General features: G+C 45.3%; 1 protein-coding gene across 1 annotated transcript in view; it reads left to right on the top strand.

Moving 5' to 3' along the window:
* The first annotated feature begins 3782 nt into the window (after positions 1-3782).
* The window catches only part of DEPTOR (DEP domain containing MTOR interacting protein), a 137592-nt gene continuing 114817 nt past the window's right edge, over positions 3783-26557 (top strand). Inside the window, exon 1 of the mRNA XM_075549325.1 lies at positions 3783-4026. Coding sequence (XP_075405440.1) covers positions 3914-4026 — 113 coding nt within the window. The 5' untranslated portion in view covers positions 3783-3913. The remainder of the gene's footprint in view (positions 4027-26557) is intronic.

The raw sequence follows: 26557 nt of genomic DNA, 5'->3' as shown, positions 1-26557 counted from the left end.
GCACTGGCAGGGGTCACCACAGGGCTGCTCCAACACTCAGGACTGTATTGGGGTAGGTCCATGTGGTTTCTCCTCAGGAATGTCTCACAGGAAGTGAGCCTTGCCAGCTGAAGCAGGGAACTGGCTAAGGCAGCTGCACCCTGGTGCAACCATCAGAAAGCAAGAGACCGGAGAACTAGAAAGGCGAGGATCACTGAAATATTTATCCCTCTGCCCTTCAATTAACCCCACATGTGTTTATTGGCCAGGCTGGCACAATAAACTACCTCATTGGCTTATGGTTGCTTTTGGTGTAGTTGGTCTTACAGGGTTCTGAGTTTGTCATATTATGACCACCAAGGTAAACCTGAGTCTTGCATACCCTCCTGGACAAGCAGAGGGAGTCTGGGTTCCTACTTAAAACTGCAGTCCCATTCCAGGAACAGTTAGTTCTGATCACATGGCCCTGCTGGATACTGGCCTTCATGAAAGGATCACTGAAGATAAGGGTGCTGCAGCAAAGTGTCATGAGGACAGCAGATGGTGCCTGGGCTCTTAAAGACTTGCATGCAAACAAGCAGCCATCTGAGTCAGGAATCAACTAAGGCCACACGCAAGAAGCACACCAGCTTCTGTGATCCAAAGATGACAACTATGCAATTTAAATATGGCGAAGGGAAAAGTATCAGAGCTAAAAATCATGACCACCCAATTTGTAGAAGACTATGGAGGGCAGTGGGAGCCCAAAGCCCATCGGCAGAGTATCTGGTCAGATTAAGCCACTGGCAAATCCCCTCTAGTCACAGGCAAAAGTCTGGAACAGCCTTAATCTCAGACAGAGACCATTGCAATCTTGAGTATGCTGAATCAAACTTGACACTTGGCCTGTTGACTTCCCTATAGACCCAACCTGAACTTGTTCTAGGTGCAAGATTCTCTTACTTATTAGATGACAAAAATGTCTTCCCTGGCTTTTAAAATATTGATGGGGGGTCGCTTCTTTCTTACTCATTATTGTATTTGTGTCTTTATCTTATTATTTTATCTTTACCCCTTTATTTCAATTTTGTTTTTTATTTTTATAATTTCTGTTGGGCTTCCCAATTTGTGAAGCACAGAAGGAGTGGATGTATGGAGATAATAACTGAAGCAAGGGTTTATAGGGGATGTAGAGGTGGGGGTGGGTGCTAGGGAGGGTGAGAGGATTCTGGGAGCAAACAATGAAGAGGGGAGGAATCCTTATAACTGATTGTGATTACACAACTCATTTTCAAGTCGATTTAACCATTGCAGGGTGGTGGTGGAGGTGATGTTCTAAATTGATTGTGGTAATGATTGTACAATTCTTCTTGATATGATGGAACAATTGAACTATTTAATCAGAAGATATGTGGACTAGGTACCAATAAAAATGTTGGGGAAAAAAGGGAGGGGGGAGGAAAGAGCACAATGCTCAATGCTGCTATTGTTTGGCTTACAGGAAACTCAGGGACATTTGCTCTTGAAAGTTTAAAGATGATCTCAGGGCAATAGTGGAGCCTCAAGCAGCTGTTACAGTCATTAACTCCGGGATCTCTATTTGTGTTCACTGCTTTTTAGGTCTCCTATAGAGGGAGGCTTCGAAAATCGCGCCCATCTGGAAAGATGATTCCCCTGATGTGCATGTCCACTGTGTTGTATTAAAAATGTTAAGCCAGTTATTTATTTTGCGGCAAAAATGAGTAAATAAATAAATAAATAACCGATCATTTGTTTTGATGAGAGAGGTGTCAGCTTTCTTTTGTTGGATGCACACAGGAACAGGAAACGTGGGGAGTTGTTTTCTGGGTTGTGGTTGAGGATGACATTGAGAGTTTACAGAACACGGCTGACTTAGGAGATATGAAAATTAGGGCAAATTACTTCTCTCAAGGCAAGCGTCCTCATTTGTAAATTAAACATAATACGGTCTAGAGTGCTTTTGTGAGGACAAGTTACGGTAAGTAAAATAAACGAGATGCTCAGTGTCAGCGAAAGCACAGAATAAATGCTCAACCCATTGGAGGCTACAAATTTGAAGTTACTTTTAAGGAGTCATCCTGTCCAGTGCTGGAATTTGGCGTCAGAAATCTGCTTGACAAAACCAAGGCCCAACAAATAGAACAATAAAATCAAATAAGCCTGCAGGACAGTAGGCATAACTGATCGCAATGATCAATATCCTTGAGAGGGAGGACCAACAGAAATGTGGGTGAAGGGAGACAGTGAATGGTGTAAGATATGAAAATAGCAATAATTTATAATTTAACAAGGGTTCACAAAGGTGGGAGGGTGGAGAGGGAGGGATAAAACAGGAGGTGATACCAAGGGCTCAAGCAAGAAGAAAATGCTTTGAAAATGATGATGGCAACATGTGCACAAATGTGCTTGATACAATTGATGTATGGATTGTGTAAGAGCATCAGAAAACCAAAACAAAACAAAACCAAAAAACCCTGGGACTGAAAATTGCTTTAATATATACACAAGATTTTTCTCCTTTTTATTCTTATTCTGTAAATCCCAGTACATACGTACTTGGCAATAGAGTTGTTGTAGGGGACAAAAGACCCCCCAATCTGGATGAGGGAGACCATTGCACCAGGCCGCCGTGGCGCTTTAGGGTTTATAGAAAACCTGCAGCTTCCATTCTGAAGCGCTTGGTTTGTGGAGGGAGGGCTTTACGGAAGGATCCAGTGGGTGCTCGGAGAGGAGGCTGTCTGCTCCTGGGAAGATTGGGCAGGATTGCTGCTGAGTCGCCACTGAGTTGGTGGCGATAGTTTCCTTTGGTTTTATTTGAGAGAATGGAAACGAGGCAACCAGTTATCTGAAGCATTTGTAATGCAGCAGATGTGGGTGTTGGCCGTGATTATTTCAATTTTGCAATTGACAGTGGAGGAGGAAGCACTTTAGGGAGCTACCTAGAGGAGAGGAGCTGATTCCCGGATGGTGCTTGATGTCAAGATAGCGTCCTTCTTTTGCGAGATTCTTATTCATTTCAAACCTTCTGTTCTGAATTAGGGGTGTGTGTGGGGTGATTACAGATCAGATCGGGATCATGCTTGGTAAAGCGGAGGGGCAGGGGGAAGCCAGGAAGACCTCAACAAGAGGGATTGACAGTGACTGTAACAGTGGGCTCAGACATAAGAACAATTGTGAGGATGACGCAGCACCCCGCGGTGTTTCGTTGTGTCGGGTAAAGTCCCTGTGTATCAGCACCCACTCGATGACACCTAACAAGAACTTATCAAACCCAAACCTCTCAACGGCACGCCTTGTTTCTTTCATTATCTTGTTGCCCTCTTGAGGATATTAAACTCCCTTCCCCCGGCGGACACCTCAGACAGGCCTTCTTTATTGATCACACCGTAAAGTTAGTTAGGCTCTCTCACTGGTGAACAGTCTTCAATTTCTCCATGAGCTGCAACAACACTTGCCTTCTCAATCTTCTCAATTGGCCACCGTCAGCCTACCTCGCGACTATTTTCTCTCTGGCAATCTGGTCATGGGAGGTATAAGACAGTTGCCTTTATGCTGTCTAATAACCTCCTGGCCTGTCCCCAGGACCCCAAAGCACAAGCTTCGAGGGCAAGGGCGCACAGCACCCCTAACGCCGCTTGCACAGACACCAGCGTCTCTGAGCTGGAGCCCCGCCCAGATGTTTATATTTACCTCCCTTGGCCCCGCCCCTCCTCCACGCGAGCCTCCCGTGGTGGTCACGCCCTGAAACTAGCGCCCCGGGTGCCAGGAGACTCGGACAGCCCCAGGGATTCCCTCGTTAGCCAATCGCAGCGCAGCGACGGCTCTGCCCCTAACAAAGATGGCGAGGGAGGCCGCCCAGAGGGCAGGCTGAGCCGATCGCCCGAACCCGCGGCGGGCGGACAGCAGTGACCGTGGCTCCGGCGCTGCCCCGACCATGGAGGAGGGCGGCAGCGGTGCTGGCGACCACAGCACCAGCGGCAGTGGCGGCCCGCAGCAAAGGGAACTGGAGCGCATGGCTGAGGTCCTGGTCACCGGGGAGCAACTACGGTAAGGCGAGGGCAGAGCCGGTGGGCTCGCGGTGGCACTGCCAGCCCGTGCCCACGGCTGTCCCGCACGCGCGCGCTGCGCCTGGCGCGAGGCTCCGGGGCGGCCGCGTAGCTGGCTGGTGCGGCCCCGTGGCCCCGCTGCTGCAGCCGGGCGCTCCGCGGAGTGGAGAGCGGTGCCCGCTGTCTGTGCGCGCGGCGCCTCTGCCCTGCCGCGGCCACTGCGCCCCAGCGCCGCGTGCGCGCCCGCTTGCCAGTCTGGGCACCGGCCGGCCTCGGGGTGACAGCTGGCTTCTGGACGGGCCAGTGTGGCGCCCGGAGCGGCCTCTTTACCCGTGGCCGAAAGGAACCAGCCCGAGGACCGCCCTCGCTGGGGTTTGCTGTGTGCCAGCCCGGCTGACCTCGGCTCTTCCATCTGTAAAATGGGCATGGCTCTGCCCTCCCTAGAACAGTTGTTGCAGGGACGCCGGCCGAGAGAACGATTCTGCAGTATCGGCCCTGTGACTTACTTGGCACAGCGTCATCCATCGTAATTTGGGTCCGCAAGGGGGCGGGGAAGCTCCTCCTCGGACCGCCCCGCCGCGGGGCCAAGTTCGCCGGCGCGCAGGTTTGGGGCAGCGCAGTCCGCTGGCCTTGGGACTTACTAGGGCTCTGGGAACGGGGCACAGGCAGAGGTGGCCGGACTCCCGCTCATCGTTTCCATCCTTTCTCACTTCTTGGGGTTTTGCTCCGGGGGTTGGTCTGACCGGTTCCGCAGCTGCTCGTCGTGTGCTCATAAATCACCTTGGTTGGGCAAGGGGAGAGAAAAAAAAAACCCAACAACAACAACAACAACAACAAAACCTGCCCTGGCCGAGTTTGGGCTTCTGTTTGCACAGGGGCGACATTCCTGGCTGGAAGGACAGCGCGCCTGCCCCGTTCGAATTATTGGCCCCAATTGCCAGGCACATTCTGCTTTCTAAATGTGCTTCAGGACCTGGAGGGGTGAGAAACTTGGAAAGGCTCTGTGAAGGCCCCCCCCCCGGATGATTTCAACCCCCCCTGCTTGCTCCACTTAGATGGAGGAAGTAAAAATTAGAAGTCAGGATTAAATGAGTTTAATGTTAGAAAGGACAACTTGCGTATTTCGGTTCCTTGTTGATTTTTTTTTAAGACTGATCCGTTTTAAAAGGAATAAGAAAATTTAAAAACCTTCTCTTCACCAAAAATATTCTCTAATAGAAAAAATAATAAAGCTTTTCTGATGGAATCTCAAACACTTAAATTTAACTGTATATTTAGTGTAAATATACACAGCAAAACATTCTTCACTTTGTGTCAACATCAATGGTGGCAATAGGAGGTTGGGGAGGGTGACACTGACAAGGGGGAATGTCACCAAAATAAGGAACTTTTTTTTGCAGAAATGTGTTTTTCCTTTTAAAGTATCCCTGTAGTTAGTTCTAAAGAGCCATGGTGGCATAGGGTAGGGCTACTAGACACAGCCCAGCAGTTCCAACCCCGTAACTGATGCTCTGGAGAAAGATGAGGCTTTCTGCTCCAGTGGAGATTTATAGCCTCAGAAACCCAAAGCTGCAGTGCTCCTCTATCCTATGTGGTCACCGGGAATCAAAATTGACTTGATGGCCGCGAGTAGTTAGTTATACCCACAGAAACTTACTTTATAAGCCCAGCTTCCAGTATCCTTACACCCCAAGGCTAAGACTCTATGCTGATTTGCTAATGCACTTAGGTCAGAACTGTCAGTATGACCCAATCAATCACAGTGAGGCTATGAATCATAGTTGTCTGTAGGTAGTTTTTATGCTCACTGATTTTCTTACTATTTATAACAAGCAGTATTTGTGAACCTCTACCAATAACTTTTGAGAAAAAACAAGTCAAAAACTCATGGCTAATTGTTGTCAGGAATGCTATAGGAAGCCCGGTTGGTGCACTGGCTGAGTTCCCAACTACTAACAGAGATCCGGCAGTTTGAATCCAGCCAGCAGCTCCACGGGAGACCAGCTGCGGATCTGTTCTTATGGGAATCACCACAGAAAACCCTGTGGGCACTTCCATGTCACATGGGGCCCCGATGCGTCAAAATGGACTCTCCGGCATCTAATGACAATGTGATTGTTATAAACTCAAGATGTGAATTTGTGGGCTGACTCCAGGATCCTGACACTTTTGTAAAGGCAATTGGTTGCACAAGGACCAGGCGTGGAGTAAAACTAATATCCCCTTGCTTCCTTTTCAGCCCAAAGTTTTCTGAATCGCCTTCATGCTTTCCCTTTGCTAGAAGGGGTTTGACATTCTTGCCCAATATATTTTCATGTTTTTGCATATTAAAAATGCATTTGGATCCTATTTCATAGCCCTGTGGAAAACCATCTGTCAGCCCAGAAAGTCCACTCCTAGGTTTACATCGAAGAGAAATGAAAATGTGCACAATGTTTCCTGGCTCCATCAAGCCCAGTAGCCCAAAGTGGAAACAACACACATTTCCATCCGCTGATGAGGGAATAAACAAAAGGTGAAATAGCCGCACAATAGTATGCCATGAATAAAATGGTGATCTATGCAGCAGCAGAGGTGAACCTGGAAGACAGATGAAAGTCACGTGTCTGTCACAAAGCATGATTTTTGCATGCTTCCATTTGTAAACATTGTTGAGTCGATAACTTCAGACAGATAGGAAATATATTAGTGGATCCTTAGGGCTAGGGGAGGAGCCCTGGGGCACAGTAGATGAAGCAGCTGGCTCCTAACTGAAAAAGTCAGTGGTTCAAGCCCACCAGCTGCTCCTCAGGAAAAAGATGAGGTAGTTTGCTTCCATAAACACTTCCAGCCTTGGAAAGAAACCCTGTAGGGCAGTTTGCTCTGTCCTGTGGGGTTGCTAAGAGTTGGAATGACTTAACCACAATAAGCTCAAGGGCTGGGAGAGAAGCAAATTGGCTATGCGATAGTATAGGGGCCCTGGTGACATAGTCGGTTACGAGTTGGGCTGCTAACCACAAGGTTTGCAGTTTGAAACCACCGGCCTCTCTGAGGGAGAAAGACGAGGCTTTCTACGTCCATAAAGAGTTATCCACAGGGCAGTTCTCTCCTGTCCACGAGGGCCTCTGTGAGTAGAATGGACTGAATAGCAGTGTTTGGGGCTTTATGGGATAATGTTTCTAAAATTGGTGGTGATGATTGCATGATTCTGTGATTATATTGCACATCTCTGTGGATGTTACATGATTGAAATGCATGGCATATAATTGATATCCAAATTAGTTTATTTTGGTTCGACCTCCTGCTGAGAATTTACATTTTCACCTCTAAATATCACTGAAGATTTCTAAGTCAGTATATCTGGGATAGAAATGTTCATTCTCAGCATGGGTTGAGCCTAAATGGACCAGATTGAAGCCCTTGATTATATCTAAATAAAGCTGTTGCAAAACAGACATTTGATTTGTGGAATACAAAATACTAGAACTTGTAAACTGCTTATGATTTTTGACTGGCCAGAAAAATACAATGTTATTTATCATTAATTCAATAATGCTCATTGTTAGTATACAAGATGGGATAGGCATTTTATCCCATATATATATATATTTGTAGAATTATTCTTGATATAGAACAATGAATGATCAAGCAAATTTCAGAATATTCCTAGTTTGGAGATGATGAGCCATAGGTAAATAATTCATCTTGGTGATGTTTCCTACTATGAGTGCAAATAGTTATATACTTTTCATGTTTTATATATAAGAATCTTATACCAAAATCTTCTCATGACAGTAATTTAACTCTCCCTCATGTTTGTTTTTAATGGACTACTTCTGAAAGTATTTACAATGAAAAATATTTATAAACTACTGTTGGTGTTACATGCCGCTGGGTAGCTTTCAATTCATAGTGTTATGTCTATAACACAGAGAAATACTATCTGGTCCTGCACCCATCCTCACAGTCATTGCTGTGTTTGAGTCCATTGATCAGTCCATCTGGATGACGGTGTTCTTCTCCCTTTTTCTGCTCACCCTCTACTAGCCATGATGCCCTTCTATGCTGCCCCATATGGAAGAGCCTTTCAGATAATATATCCAGATTACAGGTGAGGTCAGCTCAGTAAATTATGCCACCTGGTTTTTGGGATCTCAAAGGGGCAATAATTTTTATTTTCTGTGCTGAGTTCATTTTGTTTGTGAATGTTCTTGCCCTTGTCTTCATTGCTGTTTTTCTTAGCATTTATGAAATCTTGTTAATTTTCCTATTTTATTTTGATGAGGATTATTAGCTTTTTTGAGAAGCTGTCCTGTAGTTTATTATTTTTTCCAAAGTTTACAAACAGTCTATTCTGCTTTGAAATAGAATTGGCTTCCTCTCCATAGGGAAGTTCTGTAAACAAGCTACTTATTCCCCCTTTGACTCTGCACTCATGTTCCTTTACAAGCTGAAGTTCTGGTTCCCTATTTTCAGACTTGTAGGCTTGTTTTCCTTCAGAGACGGCTGTGTTTGCGTTGACTTCTGGGTAGTGTTGTTATATATGTTATTCTCAGGTTATTGTGCACTATTAAAGGTTATCTGCTGAATTCCCTTTAGTATTTCTTGTAAGATTAGTTTGGATTTTATTTCTATAATTATGAAAAGATCTTAATTTTGATATTGTAGTTGGGTGATGATTTGACCAGGTATACAATTCTGGCTTGTCAATTGTTTTTCTCTTAGAATTTCATGTACGTCATCCCATTGCCTTCTTGCTTTTATGGGTGCTGCTGCGAAGTCAGAGCTAGCCTCAGTTCTTTGGAGGTAACGTGTACCTTTTCTAGTGCTGCTCTCGAGATGTTCTCTTATTGGGTTTTGGAAAGTTTGATTGATGATAGACCTTGATGATTTTTCTGTGGAGTCTATCCTGTTTGATCTTCATTCACTATTGTGAGTCTATATGTTTGCATCTTTACTAATTGGAAGATTTTCTTGGAACAGTTTTCTCTGTGCCCTCCCCTTTGATCTCTTCTTGTTTAAAAGTCCTGATCAGGTGTAAGTTTTTCTTCTTGATAGCATGTCACATAATTCTTAGGCTTTCTTCTTCCTTGTGGTTGGTCTGTTTCTGAGAGTACTGAGAATTTGTCTTCAAGTTCAAATTAGTACTGAGAGATTTGTCTTCAAGTTCACTGGTTTCCTCTTAAATTGATTTAATTTTCATTCCTTTGCCCTTTGAGTGTATTATTTATTTCTTAAATCATAATGTTAATCTCCTTGATTTCTATTTTTTGGGAGGGTATGGTTTCTAAGTTTGCACTTACTGTGTCAGTTTGTTCATGTACTCCTTTCCTTAGTTCTTTTGAATTTTGTCAGTATGTTTCTTGGTTTTTTTCTGCATTTTTCTCAGTCTTTTTCCCAAGCTCCCATTGGGAAATATATATACAAACATTTATTTACATATTATATTATTAATTATATTATATAAACATACATATATACCCAAATATACAATTTATTTATATCTTATAATATAAATTATATTATTGTTTTATTATATATATATATTCCCCAATGGTAGCTTGGGAAAAAGACTGAGGAATCTGCAGAAAAAACAAGAAATATGCTGACAAAATTCAAAAGTATTAAGGAAAAATTATATATTATATATATAATCTTTAATTCTTTGTAAGGTAGTTCCAATACCACCTCTCTCTCAGAAAGCTCTAATGGCCCTGGCTTTTGGTTACTTGTTTGAGAAACTCCGTCTTTGTGTGTGTGTGTAGAATAAAGTTGTTTCTCAGAGACATTGCTGAGTGGTTGTATTTCTATTTCATTGATTATTGTATGTTAGTATATTTTTAGGCATTCATACCCAGTCTCCTGTGGAGTGTGATAAAGAATATGTGTACACACATCTCTGATCTTTTTAAAAAAATCATTTTATTGGAGGCCTGTACAACTCTTATCACAATCCATACATCAATTGAATCAGACATGTTTGTACATATGTTGCCCTAATTATTTTCTAGACATTTTCTATTAGCCGTTGGTATCAGTTCTCCCCACTGTCCCATGTCTCTAATCTTATAGCACAGTTAAAGACAGTTTTAGCTGGGTTGACCACTGCCTATCATTGATTAGTTAGTAGGGTAGTGGCTGGTGCTAAAGGGATGGGACTGCAGGAGGTACATGTGTGGTTAGACTGTGTGGGCATGGTCATTGCCTTCTGCAAGGTGGGACAAGGAAAGCAAGAAAACTAAGTAAAAACAGCAAAAAAGAAAAAATGAGTCAAGAATAGGAAAAAGAAATTAATAACTAAAAAGAAAAAAGGCAAGGAAAATAAAAAGGGAAGAGGGGTGGGTGGAGAAAGGAAACATAATAAATCAAACTAGGGAGAGAGAAAAAATAAAGTGAAATAGTACAGAAAAAACTAGGACAAAAAGTAAAGTAAAAGAAAGAGGAAAACAGATAAAGACAAAACAAACAAACAAGCAAAAAAAAAAAAAAACCCCAAACAAACCCCAAGGAATGGAAAGAAAAGGGGGGGAAAAAGAAAGAAAATAGGAACAAGGGGTAGGACCTAGAGAAAATTGTGGGGAGCAGGGTACCCAGTATGGGTTAGTGCATATGCCAAACAAGGAGCTCATGGAGTGGGGTTGATGTGGGGGACACTCCTAGACAGAGTTCCTAGATGATGTCAGAAGACATGACCCCTGATCCAGAAGTAGTTTGTGCTGACTCAAAAGCTGGCTGAGGTCCTAAAGCTTGTTCCTGGATGGAACTTGTTTGGGCCCAAATGGCAGCTGGGGAGCTGATCAGCTGGCTGTGCAAGGAGTTGTTGCCTACCCAGGAGTGTCTGACAGCAAGCTGTGTATTCAGCACTAGGCATTGTGTTGGTCTGATGAGGTGAAATGCACACACCTTCTGGATGCAGGGGTGGTACCCCAGTGTTCAATCCAAGAGGACCTCTCTCCAATCTCAGTTGGAACAGAGGGGCAGAGGGGGTGTTACTGGCCACTGGGTTTGGGGGGGGATTGAAATAAGTCCCTAAGGGGTATGGGGAACATTGGGAAGATTGAATCTTTATGCTTACCAGCCACCAGTGTAGGTGCTATGTTCTTAGGCCACTGTCTTGATCAAGTGCTACTTGCAGAAGGTCAAGATGCCTGTGCTACCTCCGGGTCAGCTGGCAATCAATCAGTGTCAATGATTGGCTCTCTTACTTTTGGTTAGCATCTTCTCCTAGGTGATACTCAATCTATCTCTATCCTCTCCCCTCCTCAGAGTTGAAATCTTGAAAGACTTGCCAAGGATGCAGGGCAATCAACAGGGACTTATGATTAAGTTTTAAGGAAACTGTAACCGATTCTATTTGAGTCCCTGCAGGATGTCAAACCTGGGACTTTTGACGTGGCATAAATGGAAGAGGGTGGAATGCTTTGGGGGAGGGGTTGGAGGAGGGAGAACACCATCTTCATACAGACTTCAGAGGGTGTGCTGAGAAAGTACAGCGTCATATTTTGGTATCTATTTGCAAACTTTTAAAAATTTTAAACTTTATTGTGAATTGAGTGATGCTTTATATATGATCTTTTAAAAAAATCATTTTATTGGGGGCTTATACAACTCTTATCACAATCCATCCATACATCAATTGTGTAAAGCACATTTGTACATTTGTTACCCTCATCATTCTCAAAACATTTGCTCTCCACTTAAGCCCCTGGCATCAGCTCCTCATTTACCCCCTCCTTCCCTGCTCACTGCTCCCTCATGAACCCTTGATAATTTATAAATTATTACTTTGTCATATATGTGCCTTATATGAACTTATATGAACTTATATTCATGTGTTCTACAGCTTTAGCATTGTTCAACCTTCCTATTAGCTTATTCCCTTCCCACTGCCATTTGGAATTTTTTATTAAGACAGATTTATATAGGGAGGGGGAGTGAGGAACCGACAAACTAAAAGATAAGGGAAGAAGAGATCTAAAATTGATGGTGAGGAGGGTGTATAATGCTGGGTGGGGCTTGATCAAGAGCAATGTATCTGAGAGGAAATACTGCGAGCTGAATGGAGGGTGAGCATGATAGTGGGGTAGGGGGTGAAAGGAAATAGAGGAAAGAAATAGGCAAAAGCCATTTATAGAGGTACAGCTATAGGCATGTATATATGTAAATATATTAATTTATACTGAAAGGGATAGAGGCCAATGAACACATATTTATATGATAAGTATTGAGATAGCAGACGGACTTTGGGCCTCTACTCAAGGTCTCCCTTTGCACAAGAACGCTTTGTTCTGATAACCTGGCACTCTGTGATACTCACCTTCCTGACACAATTGCAGAAAACAAAATGGATGCATAAACCAGTGTGGTGAAGAGAGCGGGTGGTGCCTGGTTATCAAAAGATACAGCATCTGGGGTATTAAAGGCTTGAAGTCAAACAAGCAGCCATCTAGCAAAGAAGCAAATAAGTCCACATGAAAGAAGCACACCAGCCTGTGTGACCATGAGGTGTCAATGGATCAGGTATCTGGTATCAAAAGATCCAAAACAAACAACTCTGTTGATGTGAACAAGGGGATTTGGAGTAGAGACCCAAAGCCCATCTGTAGACAATTGGATATCCCCCCACAGAAGGGTTATAAGGAAGGAATGATTCAACCAAAGTGCAGTATAGCACCAACAAATCACACATCATTCCTCTAGTTCCTGAATGCTTCCTCCCTGCCACTACCATAACCCAGTTCTACCTTACAAATCTGGCTAGACTGAAGAACACACATTGGTACAGAGAAGTGCTCTCGACAGGTGAAATTCAGAACAGATAAAATCCTCAGGAACAGTAGTGGGAGTAGCGATATCATGAAGGTAGGGGCATGGTCGGGGAGGGGAAGTGGGAGAAAGGGGGAGCCCATCACAGGGTTGGATATAGAGTTTCCACCCCTGCCCCGAAGGGGTTGAACAACAGAAATGTGGGTGAAGGGAGACAATGGACAGTGTACGTTACAAAATAATAATATATAATGGATCAAGGATTCATGAGGGTGGGAGGGTAGGGGAGGGAGAGGACAAAAGAGGAGCTTATACCAAGAGCTCAAGTAGAAAATGTTTTGAAAATGATGATGGCAACCTATGTACAAATATGCTTGATACAATTGATGTATGATGGAATGTTATAAGAGCTGTAAGAGCCCCCAATAAAATGATTTTAAAAAATAAATTGATTTTTAAAAAAGACAGATTTATGTGACCTTGTAGTAACCCCTTTTGACTTACGGATCTACTTAGCTGTCTCCTCAAGCCATCCTTGGAAACTTGTTCACTGTTTTTACATCCTTTAGTTATTTTACATTCAAGAATAAGTTTCAGAGAATCTTCTGACATCTACTTTGGTCTTTTCTTTTTGGTGTTTTACATGACCTTTTGCTTTCTTATTGTGTGTAATGTACCATTTGAAAATAGAATTTTCCCACGCAGGCCTCTCCTCTTTCTCATCCTTCCTGACTTAGCTGGCATGATGGCCCCGAAACACGGGTCTTCAATCATACCTCCGATGGAGAAACTTCAGTTTGGGGACTTCGGCTTCTCTGAACCTGACGAAGGGAGAGAGAAAGAACAACAGGAAGAAACTGAACATATAGATGAAGGACAAGCTGGAGCAGATAGACTTAATGAACAAACATGAGATTTTGAGAGTAGAACAAAAATAAAACAAACTTTCCCAACCATTCTTTCAGAAAATACCAGAACTGATTTCCAAATTCCAAATTTTGGCATCACATTTGACCACCATCCACAAGGGTCTGCACTGTTTGGGGAGAAAGATGAAGAGGCAGTGAATTATATGACCAGAGTTGAAGTGACTGAATTTGAGATATTATATCAGGCTACAGAAGAGATTTTTGTTTAGATGAAATTCTTTACTTCGAAAATCAAGCTCACCAGAGGTGACTGGTCTTCGCAATCAACGGAAATCCAATGGAAACCAAGAAAGGACTTGAAATGGTAAGTGAAGCACAGAGCAGAGCCAGCAGGAAGAGGCAGCACAGCCAACCAGAGTGCCTGGTTTACCGACAGTTCTGATGCTGGTGCAGGTGAGTTAGGAGAGGTCATCAAAGCTGCCTGACCACCTCCATCACAGTACGCTTAGGTTCTTGATCTGGATGATGGAGGAGGAGGAGGAGGAGGACCTTTAGAAGACATTGATGAGGAAGGGAGGAAGCTGTAGATGATGAGGAAGGAGAGCAGGATGAAGAGCACGGCTAGCAGAACACTCAAAGATTCCTACCTTCCGTTTCAATTTTTTCTTCAGTCCCTGCAGGCACGTTGCAGTCTCTTTGATTTTGCCTCTTGTGCTCAGTCAACCTGTTCCCGAGGTCTATTTTCTCTCCTCTCTACTACGTTGTCAACTTATTTGGGGGTAGGAGGCCGGGGAGAATGCCTTGAGCAGAATACTGCAGGAAAACTACACCTTTTGGGTTCCGATTAATTTTAATCCCTTGCTGTCTCATCAAAAACGATGGACTCAACACACCACCTGCTCCGTGGGAAAACAGAAAACGTTCCTGCCCCCTGCGCTGTGCTGGAAGTTGAGGGCGTCAAGCTGGAGCTCCTTGTGCGCAGAATTACCGCTCTCTTCTCTCCCCTGTATTGCAGGGGCCTCTGTGTGCATATGGACTGTTAGCATCGATCAACATGCATCTTTTACTTTCTCTTGTTTTTAAGAAAGAAAAAAAAATATTGGCCTTATAGAAAGCCAGGCAAGGATGCTTTGGAGATGTTTGGGTGGGTGAAGAGGGCATTCTGAGATGGCGTCTCCTTTGGCGTGTTTAATTGTGATATTTCACGGCCACCCCTGTAGTTTAAGATGACACTTTTAAATGAGGTTCTCTCCTAATGATGACTGGAGTCCTGCTGCTGGGTGGGAGAATCAGGACCTGTCATAATTTTTATTCCTGTTTATTTATTTATTTATTTATTTTCGGCATGCTTACAGCCCACCCCCCACCCCGGCTCCCGCAACGTCCCCTCCTGTTTATTTTTTAATTTCTTTTTGTTTACTGGAAAGGAAAGATAGTGTTCAGTTTTAAACGTTAAAAGTGTGCAAGTGGCTTTGCCATAATAACCTAAATATGAGTGGGTGAAGGTGGACGTCCGTCGGACATTATAAGACATGAAAAAAATAATTGATAAATTACCAAGGGTTCGTGAGGGAGGGAGGGAGGCTGGGGGAGGGAGGGGGAAAACATGAGCTGATACCAAGGACTCAAATAGAAAGACAATATTTTGAGAATGATGTTGGCAACAAGTGTACAAATGTGCTTGACACAAGGGATGTATATATGGATGGTGATAAGAGTTGTATGAGCCCCCAATAAAATGATTTTTAAAACCTAAATATGTGTATATATATATTATATATATATACACAAAAGTAAATAAAGAAGCTCATCATGTCACCGTTGTCTTTTTTTATTGTCATGATAGGAATGACCGTCATATTTATAAATCACGTCTTCACTTGCCCAATACCCTTTGAATGTGCTTTACTTCCACGGCTGCCTTTTGTCTTAGTTGAGGGTCGCTAGGAGTCAGCCATGACTGGATGGTAGTGAGTTTAATATTTGCACTTTCATTTTCCAGATAGAGAATTCTGGAGCATTGTAGTGATCCTAACTGGCCAGAGTTCTAAGGCCCTAGAAACGGTGGACTGAGAGCCCCTGGTCTTAGGCAGGATACTAGACTGTCATTTCATGGTCTGCCCAAATCGTGAGCCCAAAACCCAACGAGAAGACAGGCGTGAAACAGTGACAGCTTTCGCAAACAAAAAGGTAGACAAAACGATTTTCCCCTTCTGTTGAAAAACTCTGATTTATTCTGAGCACGCTACGTTTTCACAAGGTAGACTCATCACTTCCTCTACCAATTAGTCATCCGGGTTTTCTTGTCACATGGCTATAAAAATGTGACTCGGCCTCCACTGCTTCTGAATGTGGAATCACTTCCCTGGACCAGACATCGCAGTCCACACTGTGGCATTTGTGAGGTGCGGGTGGGGCGCGGAGAGCGTGGAGGGCAAGGAGGAGCGCTTAATTAAGAGAGGAAACCTCGCAGGCCTTTCAGCATGCTCATTTACCTGGAATAAACACGCTGATTACAACAATCTTCTCCAATCACGGAAGCAGGTTTCCCTGAAAAGCAATTGACTAGGCCATGGATTTTAGCTAACGTGTAGGAAATGGTCCTTTCAAACCGTCAGATTGATTTTTTTGGCTCTAGCAGACGGGCCTTCCAGACTCTTACATCCATGAAAACCCGCTCCATCAATATGAATTTGCTTTGTAAATGTTAATGCTGTGTGCAGATAAACGGATTTTTAAAAGTCTGCCTGTGGGACCTCAGTAAAACAAATGGGAGACTCAGAATTTAGAGTCTGCAGAATAGAGGAAAGGAGAAATGAGTGCATTTTATTGAACGTGGAACATACTGGACCCAAAGATTATCCTTGATGCCAAGGGGTCCCCTTCCCTGAACTTGGAAGCCGAGCTCATGTCACTAGTCAGTGGCTGAGGGGACAGCAGAGAAGCCTCAAAAGATGCTCCGGAAATCTCGGGATGCCAACAGCGGGGCCACGCTGCATTCTCCTCTAGTCAGAAAGGATATCCATCCTTCCTGCTCAGGGAGTCGGTGCGGGCGACGGCGAGGAGAGCTTTTGGGCTTTTCCAGCAGACAGAACCTTGCTCTGTGACTGTCTTCTGCTTCCCAGATTGGATGTGAGGGAGCACGCTCAATCCTGGCAAACCTACAGATTCCTTTCTGCCTTCGAGTGAGCGTGCTGTGTTTCTCCTCTTTACCCGCCTCCCCGTCCCCCCCAAATCAGGCACATACTGGACACCTACTGAGTGTTCAATAAATGTCCATCGAAATGCACATGTCTCATACCCTTCTGCAGTTGTTCTTATTACAGGGGCAGTGAATTATTTCATGTGACTTTTCTAGTCAAAGTGTCTAATTCCCACCAAATGACCTCCTGCATGTGTCTGGTAAGACGTTTGGAGAAGATACTAATAGGATTCCCTGCAATGCCATCCTGCTGTGAATTAGCCCTCTGAGAAGCAGGAAGAGGGATCTCACTGCCAACAAGAGCCAGGAGTGGAGCAAGTCCTCTGCAATCGAGATCTTGGCCCAGTGAAGCTCCTGGATCCAGATTTCAGCTATAGCAGCAGCAGGAGCCAGAGCATGGGCAAGAGTGATGGGTTTCCCCAGCCCACAGAGCACTTTGGAAAACAGTGTTTTTGTGCAGGAGCCTGGCTGTCAGAGTAGGATGCCTCTGGCCACTTAATTGGGGAAATTGAGTTTGCTGACCCATGGAAGTGGAGCTGAGTGCCTTTGGGCTGAAGCTTACTGGAGTGGGTGCTTCTGAGAGCTGGGATTGCACTCAGGGAACTTGAACTGAGCACTTTGGGGTTGAGACTTACAGCTGAGTGAGATGCCCCTTTGAGCATTTGATAGCAGACTAGAATGAACTTTGTAACGTGTCCTGATTAACAACTCAGCCCAGAGTTGTCATTACAACTTGTTGTAATACTCCTTTTAATCGTGCCTGAGTTCTCTTTTGAAAAATGTATTATTAATTGGGAGCGAATATACATATCATTCCATAGTCCAATCACATCCAGCAGGATTGTGCAATTGCTACCACAGTTTCCAAACACTCTTTTTCTTCCTGGGCTCCTTGACATCAGCTCCCTTGTAAACCAGCCACCCACCCACCTTCTGCCACCCCCATGCTTGAATTGTGTGTAGCCATTGCAATGGCTATTAGAACCTAGAAATCAAGTAGAGAGTATTAAGACAACTCACTTACGTAACTCCTTTTAAGAAGGACAAGTGTTAATTGTTTGAGAATGATCTACTTGCAGTTACTTTTTGTCAGAGACCAGTGTTGACATTTAAGGTCTAACCTTCACCAGCTTTGAAACCAGTATACCTTATTTATAATCTGTTGGAATAGTATTCTGAAATCAAATCATTTTTCTTGAAATAGAGACATTAAATAAATCTTGAAAGAAGAGCCCCATGGGATGGGGACGGGCAGTGTGGAGGCAATTGTTCTGTCAGTTCCAGTTTTCATTTGGATTAGGAGTAATATCCATCCCTTCATTAGTCACTGCGCTTAACTGGTTGGTTTTCATATGGTTAGTAGTAATTCCAGAACCCAAACTCACTGCCATCGAGTCAATTCTGACTCGTAGTGACCCTTTAGAACAGGGTAGACCCGCTCCTGTGGGTTCTCAAGACGGGAGTAGAAAGCCTGGTCTCTCTCCTGAGGAGAAGCTGGTGGTTTTGAGCTGCTGACCTTTGGGGTAGCAGCCCAGGGCGTGACCCATCACCCCACCAGGGGTCCAAGGTTAGTAATTAGGAAAATAGAAAGGAAGCAGCGGTCAATCCCTCTTTTCAGGGAAAGAATGGCATTTTCCTATGGTCCTCTCATTATCCGGACGAGACAGGTAGGTGCTAGAGCTGAGACCCCGATCCATGATGTGACAGTCTCAGCCAGACTTGGGAATCTCTGCCAGTGGCTGTGTTTTCCTGAATTCTTGCTTGGAGGGCGGTGATGGAGAGAGCCAGTCACTGCTCCCTGCGATGTTGGCCCACAGGCAGCGGGAACTGTTTTCACGGTAGCTGTTTGGGATGGCCTCCATTTCCAAAGAGTCCAAAGGGCATTGGTGTCCTCAGGTCTAAACAAAGAGTCGTGTTTTTTGGTAGTTAAAAAAAACAAATGTGTGTTTCAAGGTTGGATAAGGCAGAGGGAAAAACACCTGGAGTGTGGGCCCTGTTATCTTTTCTGATAACAGCAGTTGCTGGGGTGTGGCAAAAGTGGAGAAACATCTGGGCCTCCAGCTCCGGGGTGTCCCCAGGCTCGGCGGAAGGAATAGTTAGTTCTCTCAGCAGAGAAAAGGTTCAAGTTGTAGGTCCCAGGTCTGTAGTTTGTCTTCTTCTGCAGTTGCTGCGTTATCAGTTATATTTAATCCTCTATTTATTGCCTTGTGTCAGGGTGGCTACATTTGTTTTGATGTTTTCCTGGATGATTATTGTAGTTTGGGTTTGTTTTTGGGGGGAACTCTGCAATTAGGGACAAGACTTCCTTAGAAAGCACTTTCTAATGCATTAGGATTCATACACTATTCTAATGCATAGGATTCATCTTGCATTAGAGGACTAACATGATTTATTTACATGCTTAATTAGCTAGAGGGAACCTCTTCAATTGCCTCTCACTTGTAGTTCCACTTGGCTAGTCATTTTGCCATTAGATCATTTTATTATTTTTTTCCTACAAGGGAGCCCAGAGAAGGAGAGAAAGTTGGTCTGGCTACTTGTCAGCAGTTGGGAGAGGATGGTATTCCAGGGAGGAGTTAGCGGTCTATGAGAAGTTGGGGATTATTGGGACATTCCCACGTCTTTAATGGTGTCCCTATTTCATCCGTACCCCAAGTTTTCCTCACGGGACTCAGATTTCCTGTAAGTGCTAGGGATAGGGTTGGGGGGGGTGGCACTGGGGTTTCTTGAAGGACTTCTTCCTTTAGACATTCAAAGCACCTTCCTGCTACCGGTAACCCCTCACCCCATCATCATCTTTCTCCATTGACCTCCCAGCCTTGGGCAGAGAACACGTCCAGAACGGGAACTCAATCTCTCCTTCATGAGCTCTAAATGAGTTGAGGTTAGAGGGGCCGGGGGAGACAGCAGACCACCAACACCACAGCTGTCGTAATAACGAGCTCAAACAGACAGTTGAGAAAATTGTTGCCACTTATACTGGTAGCTTTTCTACACAGATGCTTGCTGTTGATTTTTTGTTCTTTTGAGTGGGACTCAACATCCATAATAGACTGTAAACACCTGGGACAGGTGTTTGCTCGGAGTCCCATTTGGCAGTTCTCCATGAGGAGGGTCAAGGTGATTGCAGGCCTCTCTCTCTGCTTCCCATCAGGCTTGTAACAAATGGTGAACAACCCCACCCCTCCTCCAAATGGCGGCCCTGTAGGACAGGATGGAACTGCCCCTGTGAGTGTCCAAGATGATAACTTTTTATGGCAGTAGAAAACGCCATCTTTCTTCCACAGAATGGCTGGTGGTTTTGAACTGCTGACCTTGAGGTAACAGCCCAACTCGTAAGCACTGCGTCCCCAGGACTCCTCTCGAAAGAGAGTCCTCCCCTGATTGCTGAGCTGTTCAGTCTGGGGACGTGACTGTGAGTGCTCCTCTCTCGTTTGGGTCTTCCAGCATGGTCAGAGCTGTGACCAGCGGAGCCTGTTTAAGGGGGAAACCTGTTGGGGAAGGAACACCCAAATAGTTCCCATTACAATGAGCAACGGAAAAGTACCAAGTCTTATTAGAGGCAGAAAACTCACAAGACCCGGACGAAAGGGCAGTCCCGTTGAGTTCTGGTTCTCACGGTTTCCCCGGGCTTCTGCCCAGGTGTCTACATGCCTTTATTTTTCTCTCTCTTTGTGCGGGAGAGAAGGGTTAAGAAATAGTATTTCGTGGGCGGATTAAGGGACAGGCTTTTTCAGACACCCATAAGTGTGATGGACTGAAACATACAGAAATGGTTTGAACTGTAGTCCCCCCAAAATAAGCAAGTTTTTAAAGAGTCATTTAAAATCCTCCATTATATTTCGAATCCATTTCCCCACGAACTCTCTGAAGCTCCCCTCATGTGTTCTCAGTCCGTTAACCCCTGTGTCTGAGTGGTGAGGCCATTGAGAAATAGACCCACTACGAGAGAGAGAGAGAGAGAGAGAGAGAGAGAGAGAGAGAGAGAGAGAGAGAGAGAGACCTTGCCACCTCATAGCCAGCCAATGGGACAGTGGCGAACTGCTCCACAGGGTTTCTGGGCCTGTCAGTCTTCTCCTAGGAAGAATCTGGGGAGAACTTGGTTAGCAGGCCAACACTTTACTTACTGGGACACCAGGGTCCGGTCATTTGGGAATAAGACTTTCTCGCATCCATGAGGCTATCCACCAGTATTGAATGCATCTTAAACCAACCATGAACCCACACAAACATGCACACCAATATCACCCAGGAACTCTGAGGACCAGGAGCTGAGAAGAGACAAGGACCTTGCCCCCAGAGGCAACAGAGAAAGCCGTCTCCTACAGCCGATACCCTGAACTCAGCCTTCGAACCTCCGGGGGCTATGGGCAGGAGGCCTCGTGGCGCACAGGTGAAGCAACTGAGCGCTACGTAGAAGGATGCCAGTGAAAACACACCGAGCTCTCCTCAGGCCCTCATGCCTGTGAAAGCTGGACGTCGATGGAGGGGCTCTGAAGAGGGTCCGGCGCCTTGGAAATTTGGTGCCCCGTGTACTTTGAACATGCTTTCACGAGAGACCAGTCCCCGGGGAAGGACTTCCTGTTTGGGAAAGTAGAGGGGCAGGGAAAAGAAGCCCTTCAACCCGATGCCTTGACCCCGCGGCTGCAGGGGGGGGGGGGAGGGCGCAAACACAAGGACAAGTGTGAGGATGGCGCGCAGGGTCATTTCTCTTCTGCTGTCCGTGGGGTAGCTGCGCGTCGGAAGAGACTCAGGACAAACAACCACCGCGGCTCCTCTGCTCCTGCTCCTCCTCAGACCCAAGACAGCCCTCTGGGACAGCGCTGAGCAGTCACCTGGGGTCACCGAGTCAAAGCTTGACTTGTCAGCCCCTAACAACAGCACCTGCACCAAGAGACTGCGAAAAGGTCTGTTCATTGAAGCCTCCTCTTTGTGGATTTTTTGCGATAGCGGGCTAGATAGCTGAGACACATAGCCGCGAACATGAAGACGGCAGAGGACAGAAAGCATGCTGTCTTGGTAGCAGAAGGTTGTTGTGAGTGGTCTGGAGGGCAGCTGTGATAGTTAAGGTTTATTGTGCCAACCTGGCCCATAAACACCTGTGGGGTTAATTGAAGGGCAGAGAGATAAAGGGCTCAGTGAGCCTTGCCTTTCTAGTTCTCAGGTCTCTTGCTTTCTGATGGTCGGACCAGGGTGCAGCTATCTTAACCAGTTCCCTGCTTCAGCTGGCAAGGCTGACTTCCTGCCAGACATCCCTGAGGAGAAGCCACAGGGACCTACCCTGAATGTAGCCCTGGGTGCTGGAGAAGCCGTGCAGAGATGCTTACACCTCCACTGGATCCAAAGAGGTTCTACCCACTGGCCTGTGATTGTCCTGCATTTAACATCATTGTGTGTGTTTTGTGAGTTTGAGGAGGACTTTGTAGATCGGTGTCAGACATAGGGGCTAAGTCGGACTTATGGACTTGGACTGGATAGGGTTGGGATGCTTTCCGAATGTACACTTACGCTTTCTATAAAACTCTTTCATATATATGAGTTTTTGTGGATTTGTTTCTCTAGTCTACCCAGACTAACTCAGCAGCTAACAACAATCGGTGAGCTCAAAGGGTGGATGCAATGGGTAGGCTCAAAGGAACCCATGGCCTCAGTCACCCACAAAGAGTTGGCCTGAACTTGAAGTCATGGGACAGGCAGCATGGGTACACCTCACAGGAGGGACCCCTTCCTCACCCCCACCCCTACTTTCCTGGAGCAGCAGCCTGAGAATGACCTTATCTCTCAGGGCAAATACTGTGACTTGGGCACCAAGGAGTCTGAGCTGGGACATACCGAGTGTCCCGAATCTGGAGACTATGGACAGGGGCTGGTTTGATGTTTGATATTTCTGCTCAGAAAGAAAGCCGCCTAGCCCACAGAAGCTGGGTTTGGCTACAGCCCCTCCTATTGGCAACAAGCCGGGCTCCTCCATTTAGCCAGCTCATTGTTGGGCGAATCATGCTGTGTTTCTAAGAGCAGTTCCACAAATCCTGTGTGATCCTTCTCAGCTTGTGGGTCTGCACACTCCCCGAGGTGAGGTATGGTACCCGCTTCCCCTGAGAGGCCGAGCTGGCCTGGCTACAGGCCGGAAACAGTCCTCCCCTTATGCTGTCGCCACAAAGGGCATCTTCACTTACTCTGAATTCTAGGAAGGAGCCCTTTAAGTTTTACTGTATGTCACAGATGAGGCGCTTTAGTTCAAAGGGTAAACGGAGCGGTGCCTTTTAACCTCCGACTCTGGTTTTCATTGTTTAATAGCTGCAGTTTCCTTCTGCCCAGTGAGCTGGCTAACTAGACTGTAAGTTGTACCTCTGTTACTTATTGCCATCTGTCTGTCAGCTGGTGGTAATGTGGTGGCTTTTGCCTCCCTCGGATGAGGAAAGCTACCCCACTGGTACTCTGTCAGCAGGTGGTGGGCATTCATGGTGGGTACGTTCCAGTGGAGTTTCCAGACTAAGAGAGACTAGGAAGCAAGACCTGGCAGTCTACTCTCAAAAATCAGCCAAGGAAAGCCCAGGTCACAGAGAACATTGTTGTGCTTACTGTGCTGCGGGCATGCCATCACGAGGAGGACAAGGGCTTGGTGACATAAAGGGCCTAGGAGGGAGGGGACACACTGAGTGAAAATGGTGTAGGAGCTGCAGCGATGGGCTAGAGCAGTGGTTCTCAACCTTCCTCACGCCGCAACCCTTTCACACAGTTCCTCATGTGGTGGTGACCCCCAACTATCAAATTATTCTTGTTGCTACTTCACTGTAATTTTGCTACTGTTGTGAATAGGGGACCCCTGTGAAAGGGTCATTCAACCCCCAAAGGGGTCGTGACCCACAAGTTGAGAACCTCTGGATTAGACCATGCTGGCAAGAGAGGTATGAGCAAGGCAAGCGGTTGCATGGACAGGTTGCCTCATGGGCTCAGATGCAGTTCCTGCAGGAACCAGCGAACTTTGTTTTTGGTCTTTTTATATATCAGTCTGTCACTTCAGTGTGCTGTTGAAATTGCTAGATCTTTGAGTACAAACACAATTTTCCACGTTAGAGTCTGCTGATTATGTGCTTGCAGATAAGAAAGCACAAACCTATGAATATTTTTAGCCCCGACAGATGCTTCAGAAACAGAAGATTATGCCAGCCTCAGAGATCCCAGCAGCAAAAGTGGACGGCTCAGGTGCCTTCAGAGAAAGGAAAAATGGAGGCGAGGCATGCTTTCTTAACCTTTCGTCTGGATACTCCCCCAGGAGTCCTTGCTGGGTGGGACAAAAATATAAGGAAAGGCCATTACATTTCTGTAACAGTTTTCCTTTATCTGCCTTTGGTGGGAAGTACTCACAACAGAAATGGAGAGCACTAGCAAACACATTGACAACACCATATTTTTAGAAAGATATTTTACGTGCATCATCCTGTTGATTTCCAACATTGTATTGATCCTTAGCCTGGTGAGCTCAGAGGAATCGGAACAGTGTCCATCCCCAGTTGAGAGGGGTTTGCTCTACTGGAAGCCCTCTTATACTTTCTAGCTCATGGGTGTGCATGTGCTACTGTATGAATGCATTATGTGTCCGGGAAGCCAGCCCCTGACACATCATCACGGTAGGCGCAATTGTACAGTGATAATACGTAAAGATCATAGCAAAGCTACGGAGAGCATGAGAGATAGAAGTGGAGTATTGAAATAAATGGAGTCAGACACGATTCATGGTAGCATGCTCACCTCAGCCCCACTCGATGGTCCACGTGGAGGGAGAGAGAGAGATTTAATGCTAGCCGGGCTTTTTATCTTCTCTGGGGACATGCAAGCCCCCCAATTACAGGTGAGATATACGTCACAGGAAGGGGCTGTCCTATAGGTAATACAGTTACGAGAGGGGGTGGTCTAGGGGACATACACGCAATAGGAAGGGGAGGGATTGGGGTTATACACATGACAAAATGGGCCGATCCTAGGTTTAGGATGGCGGCTTAACTTTGACCTATTCCCTAGATCTCCATAGGAACCATTATCAGTAGGGTGTAAATCCTACCTACTGGAACCAAATAGATGACTACAGGCGACCATTGTCTTTAACAGCAGGGAGTGGGGCCCACTGCAGTCTGGCAACTGATCGCCCTCAGGGAGGATGCCTGTGAGCATCTGACCTCCCCCCACAACTATGTATACATCATGAAGGGCACACAAAAGCAGAAATTAAAAAATACCCTTTGAGACATTTTGATGTTTTATCTTACACCCCACAGAATGGTCTTTGGGCTCCTTTGTGGACCGCTCTCTAGCCTTGGAGTCCCACGAGCGTGGTGATGTCTGCAGGATTAAAGTTACCTCCCCCTTGCCCAGGATGGGATGCGAACCCAATAAATGAATCATTTTGGATTGAATTGATTTTCCATATTGCTGGAGCTTCAGCCAGAATTGATGTGCTAATGACAAATGTTACACTTGCTTTGTTGAAGGAAGATCTTCAGAGGTCTTCCCAGGGCTCAAATCTAGACATCTCAGCTTTGGGTCCCAAGCTCTAAACTCAGGCTGTGTCTCTGAGGATAGGCAACGCCCTTGCATAATTGCTCTGTCTCAGGAGGGTCATTACATCATCTACTAGGGTAATGATATTCATGCGCATCACATGGTACTTGGGGTGAGTAGCTAATAAAAGTGACATTGCGAAGAACTTGGCAAGGACCAAAGGCCTATCAACATGGAACATGGCGCTGGGATGAAAGCAGGTGGAGAAAATGAGGGCCATTCTTCCTACCCCAATGGCTCTTACTGGGGATGAGAGCAACACCAGCACACACTTTTCCATTTGACTTTTTCATCCGGGATCTATGATATGGCAGCAGAGCTGTTTGGTTGCTCTCCTCACATAGTAACTAACAACCCCATTTTTAAAGAGTGTTTTTCAATTAGTCAATGGATTTGGTCAAGAATTAAGACTGTATGTTAAAAATATATTTTGTATCACTGTGTATGAGTCTTTTTTACGAAAGTGCAATGAACAGTTTAGTATGGATTGGTTAGCTTGAGGTCTTTGAGATGTATTTAGTGCTTAGATTTTTTTCAGCAAATTTCAGAGAGACCTGGATAGATCCTTTTTCCTCTCTCCTTCCCAACAAGATCTTCTCATACAACTATCTATTGATGCTATTTCATCTGTAATCCGCCTATAAATATTTATTGAGAGCCTGTGGGATGACTGTCTGCTTATATTCAGCAACACATCCTTTCCGTAGGAAAATTATTTCCTAGGTTGAGAAATAGAAAAAAAATCCATGAATCGACAGAGGGAAATGGAAAACTATTGGGAAGAACCATGGAGAATTGAAAGAACAGTTCTTTAAGACAGATATCATTGGTGGAGGGCTGGGGGAAATGGGAATAGCTTCACGATGGGGGTGGGGCATGAGAAAGGATGGTGACATAAAATAGATATTCTGATATTTTCTACCAACATGGCACAGGGTGGTCTTGGGTTGTAGAAGTTGAATGGAAGGCAGACAGCATTCTTGGCAGTGGGAATATATCGTCAGAGACGAGAACAGGCACAAGAAGGGCACCTGTCTGCTCGGAGCAGGGGCCGGTGCAGCAGCTCAGAGGAAATACAATGATTGGAGAACGATCCTTTTTTAATGGAGAAATTAAGAAATAACTGTACGAATCCAGGAAGGACATTAGATGCTGTT

This window comes from Tenrec ecaudatus, chromosome 5 (genome assembly GCF_050624435.1).
Source record: "Tenrec ecaudatus isolate mTenEca1 chromosome 5, mTenEca1.hap1, whole genome shotgun sequence".
Classification (NCBI taxonomy): domain Eukaryota; kingdom Metazoa; phylum Chordata; class Mammalia; order Afrosoricida; family Tenrecidae; genus Tenrec; species Tenrec ecaudatus.
Note: the sequence above shows the minus strand (reverse complement) of the source record. Positions and strands in the feature narration are given on the sequence as shown.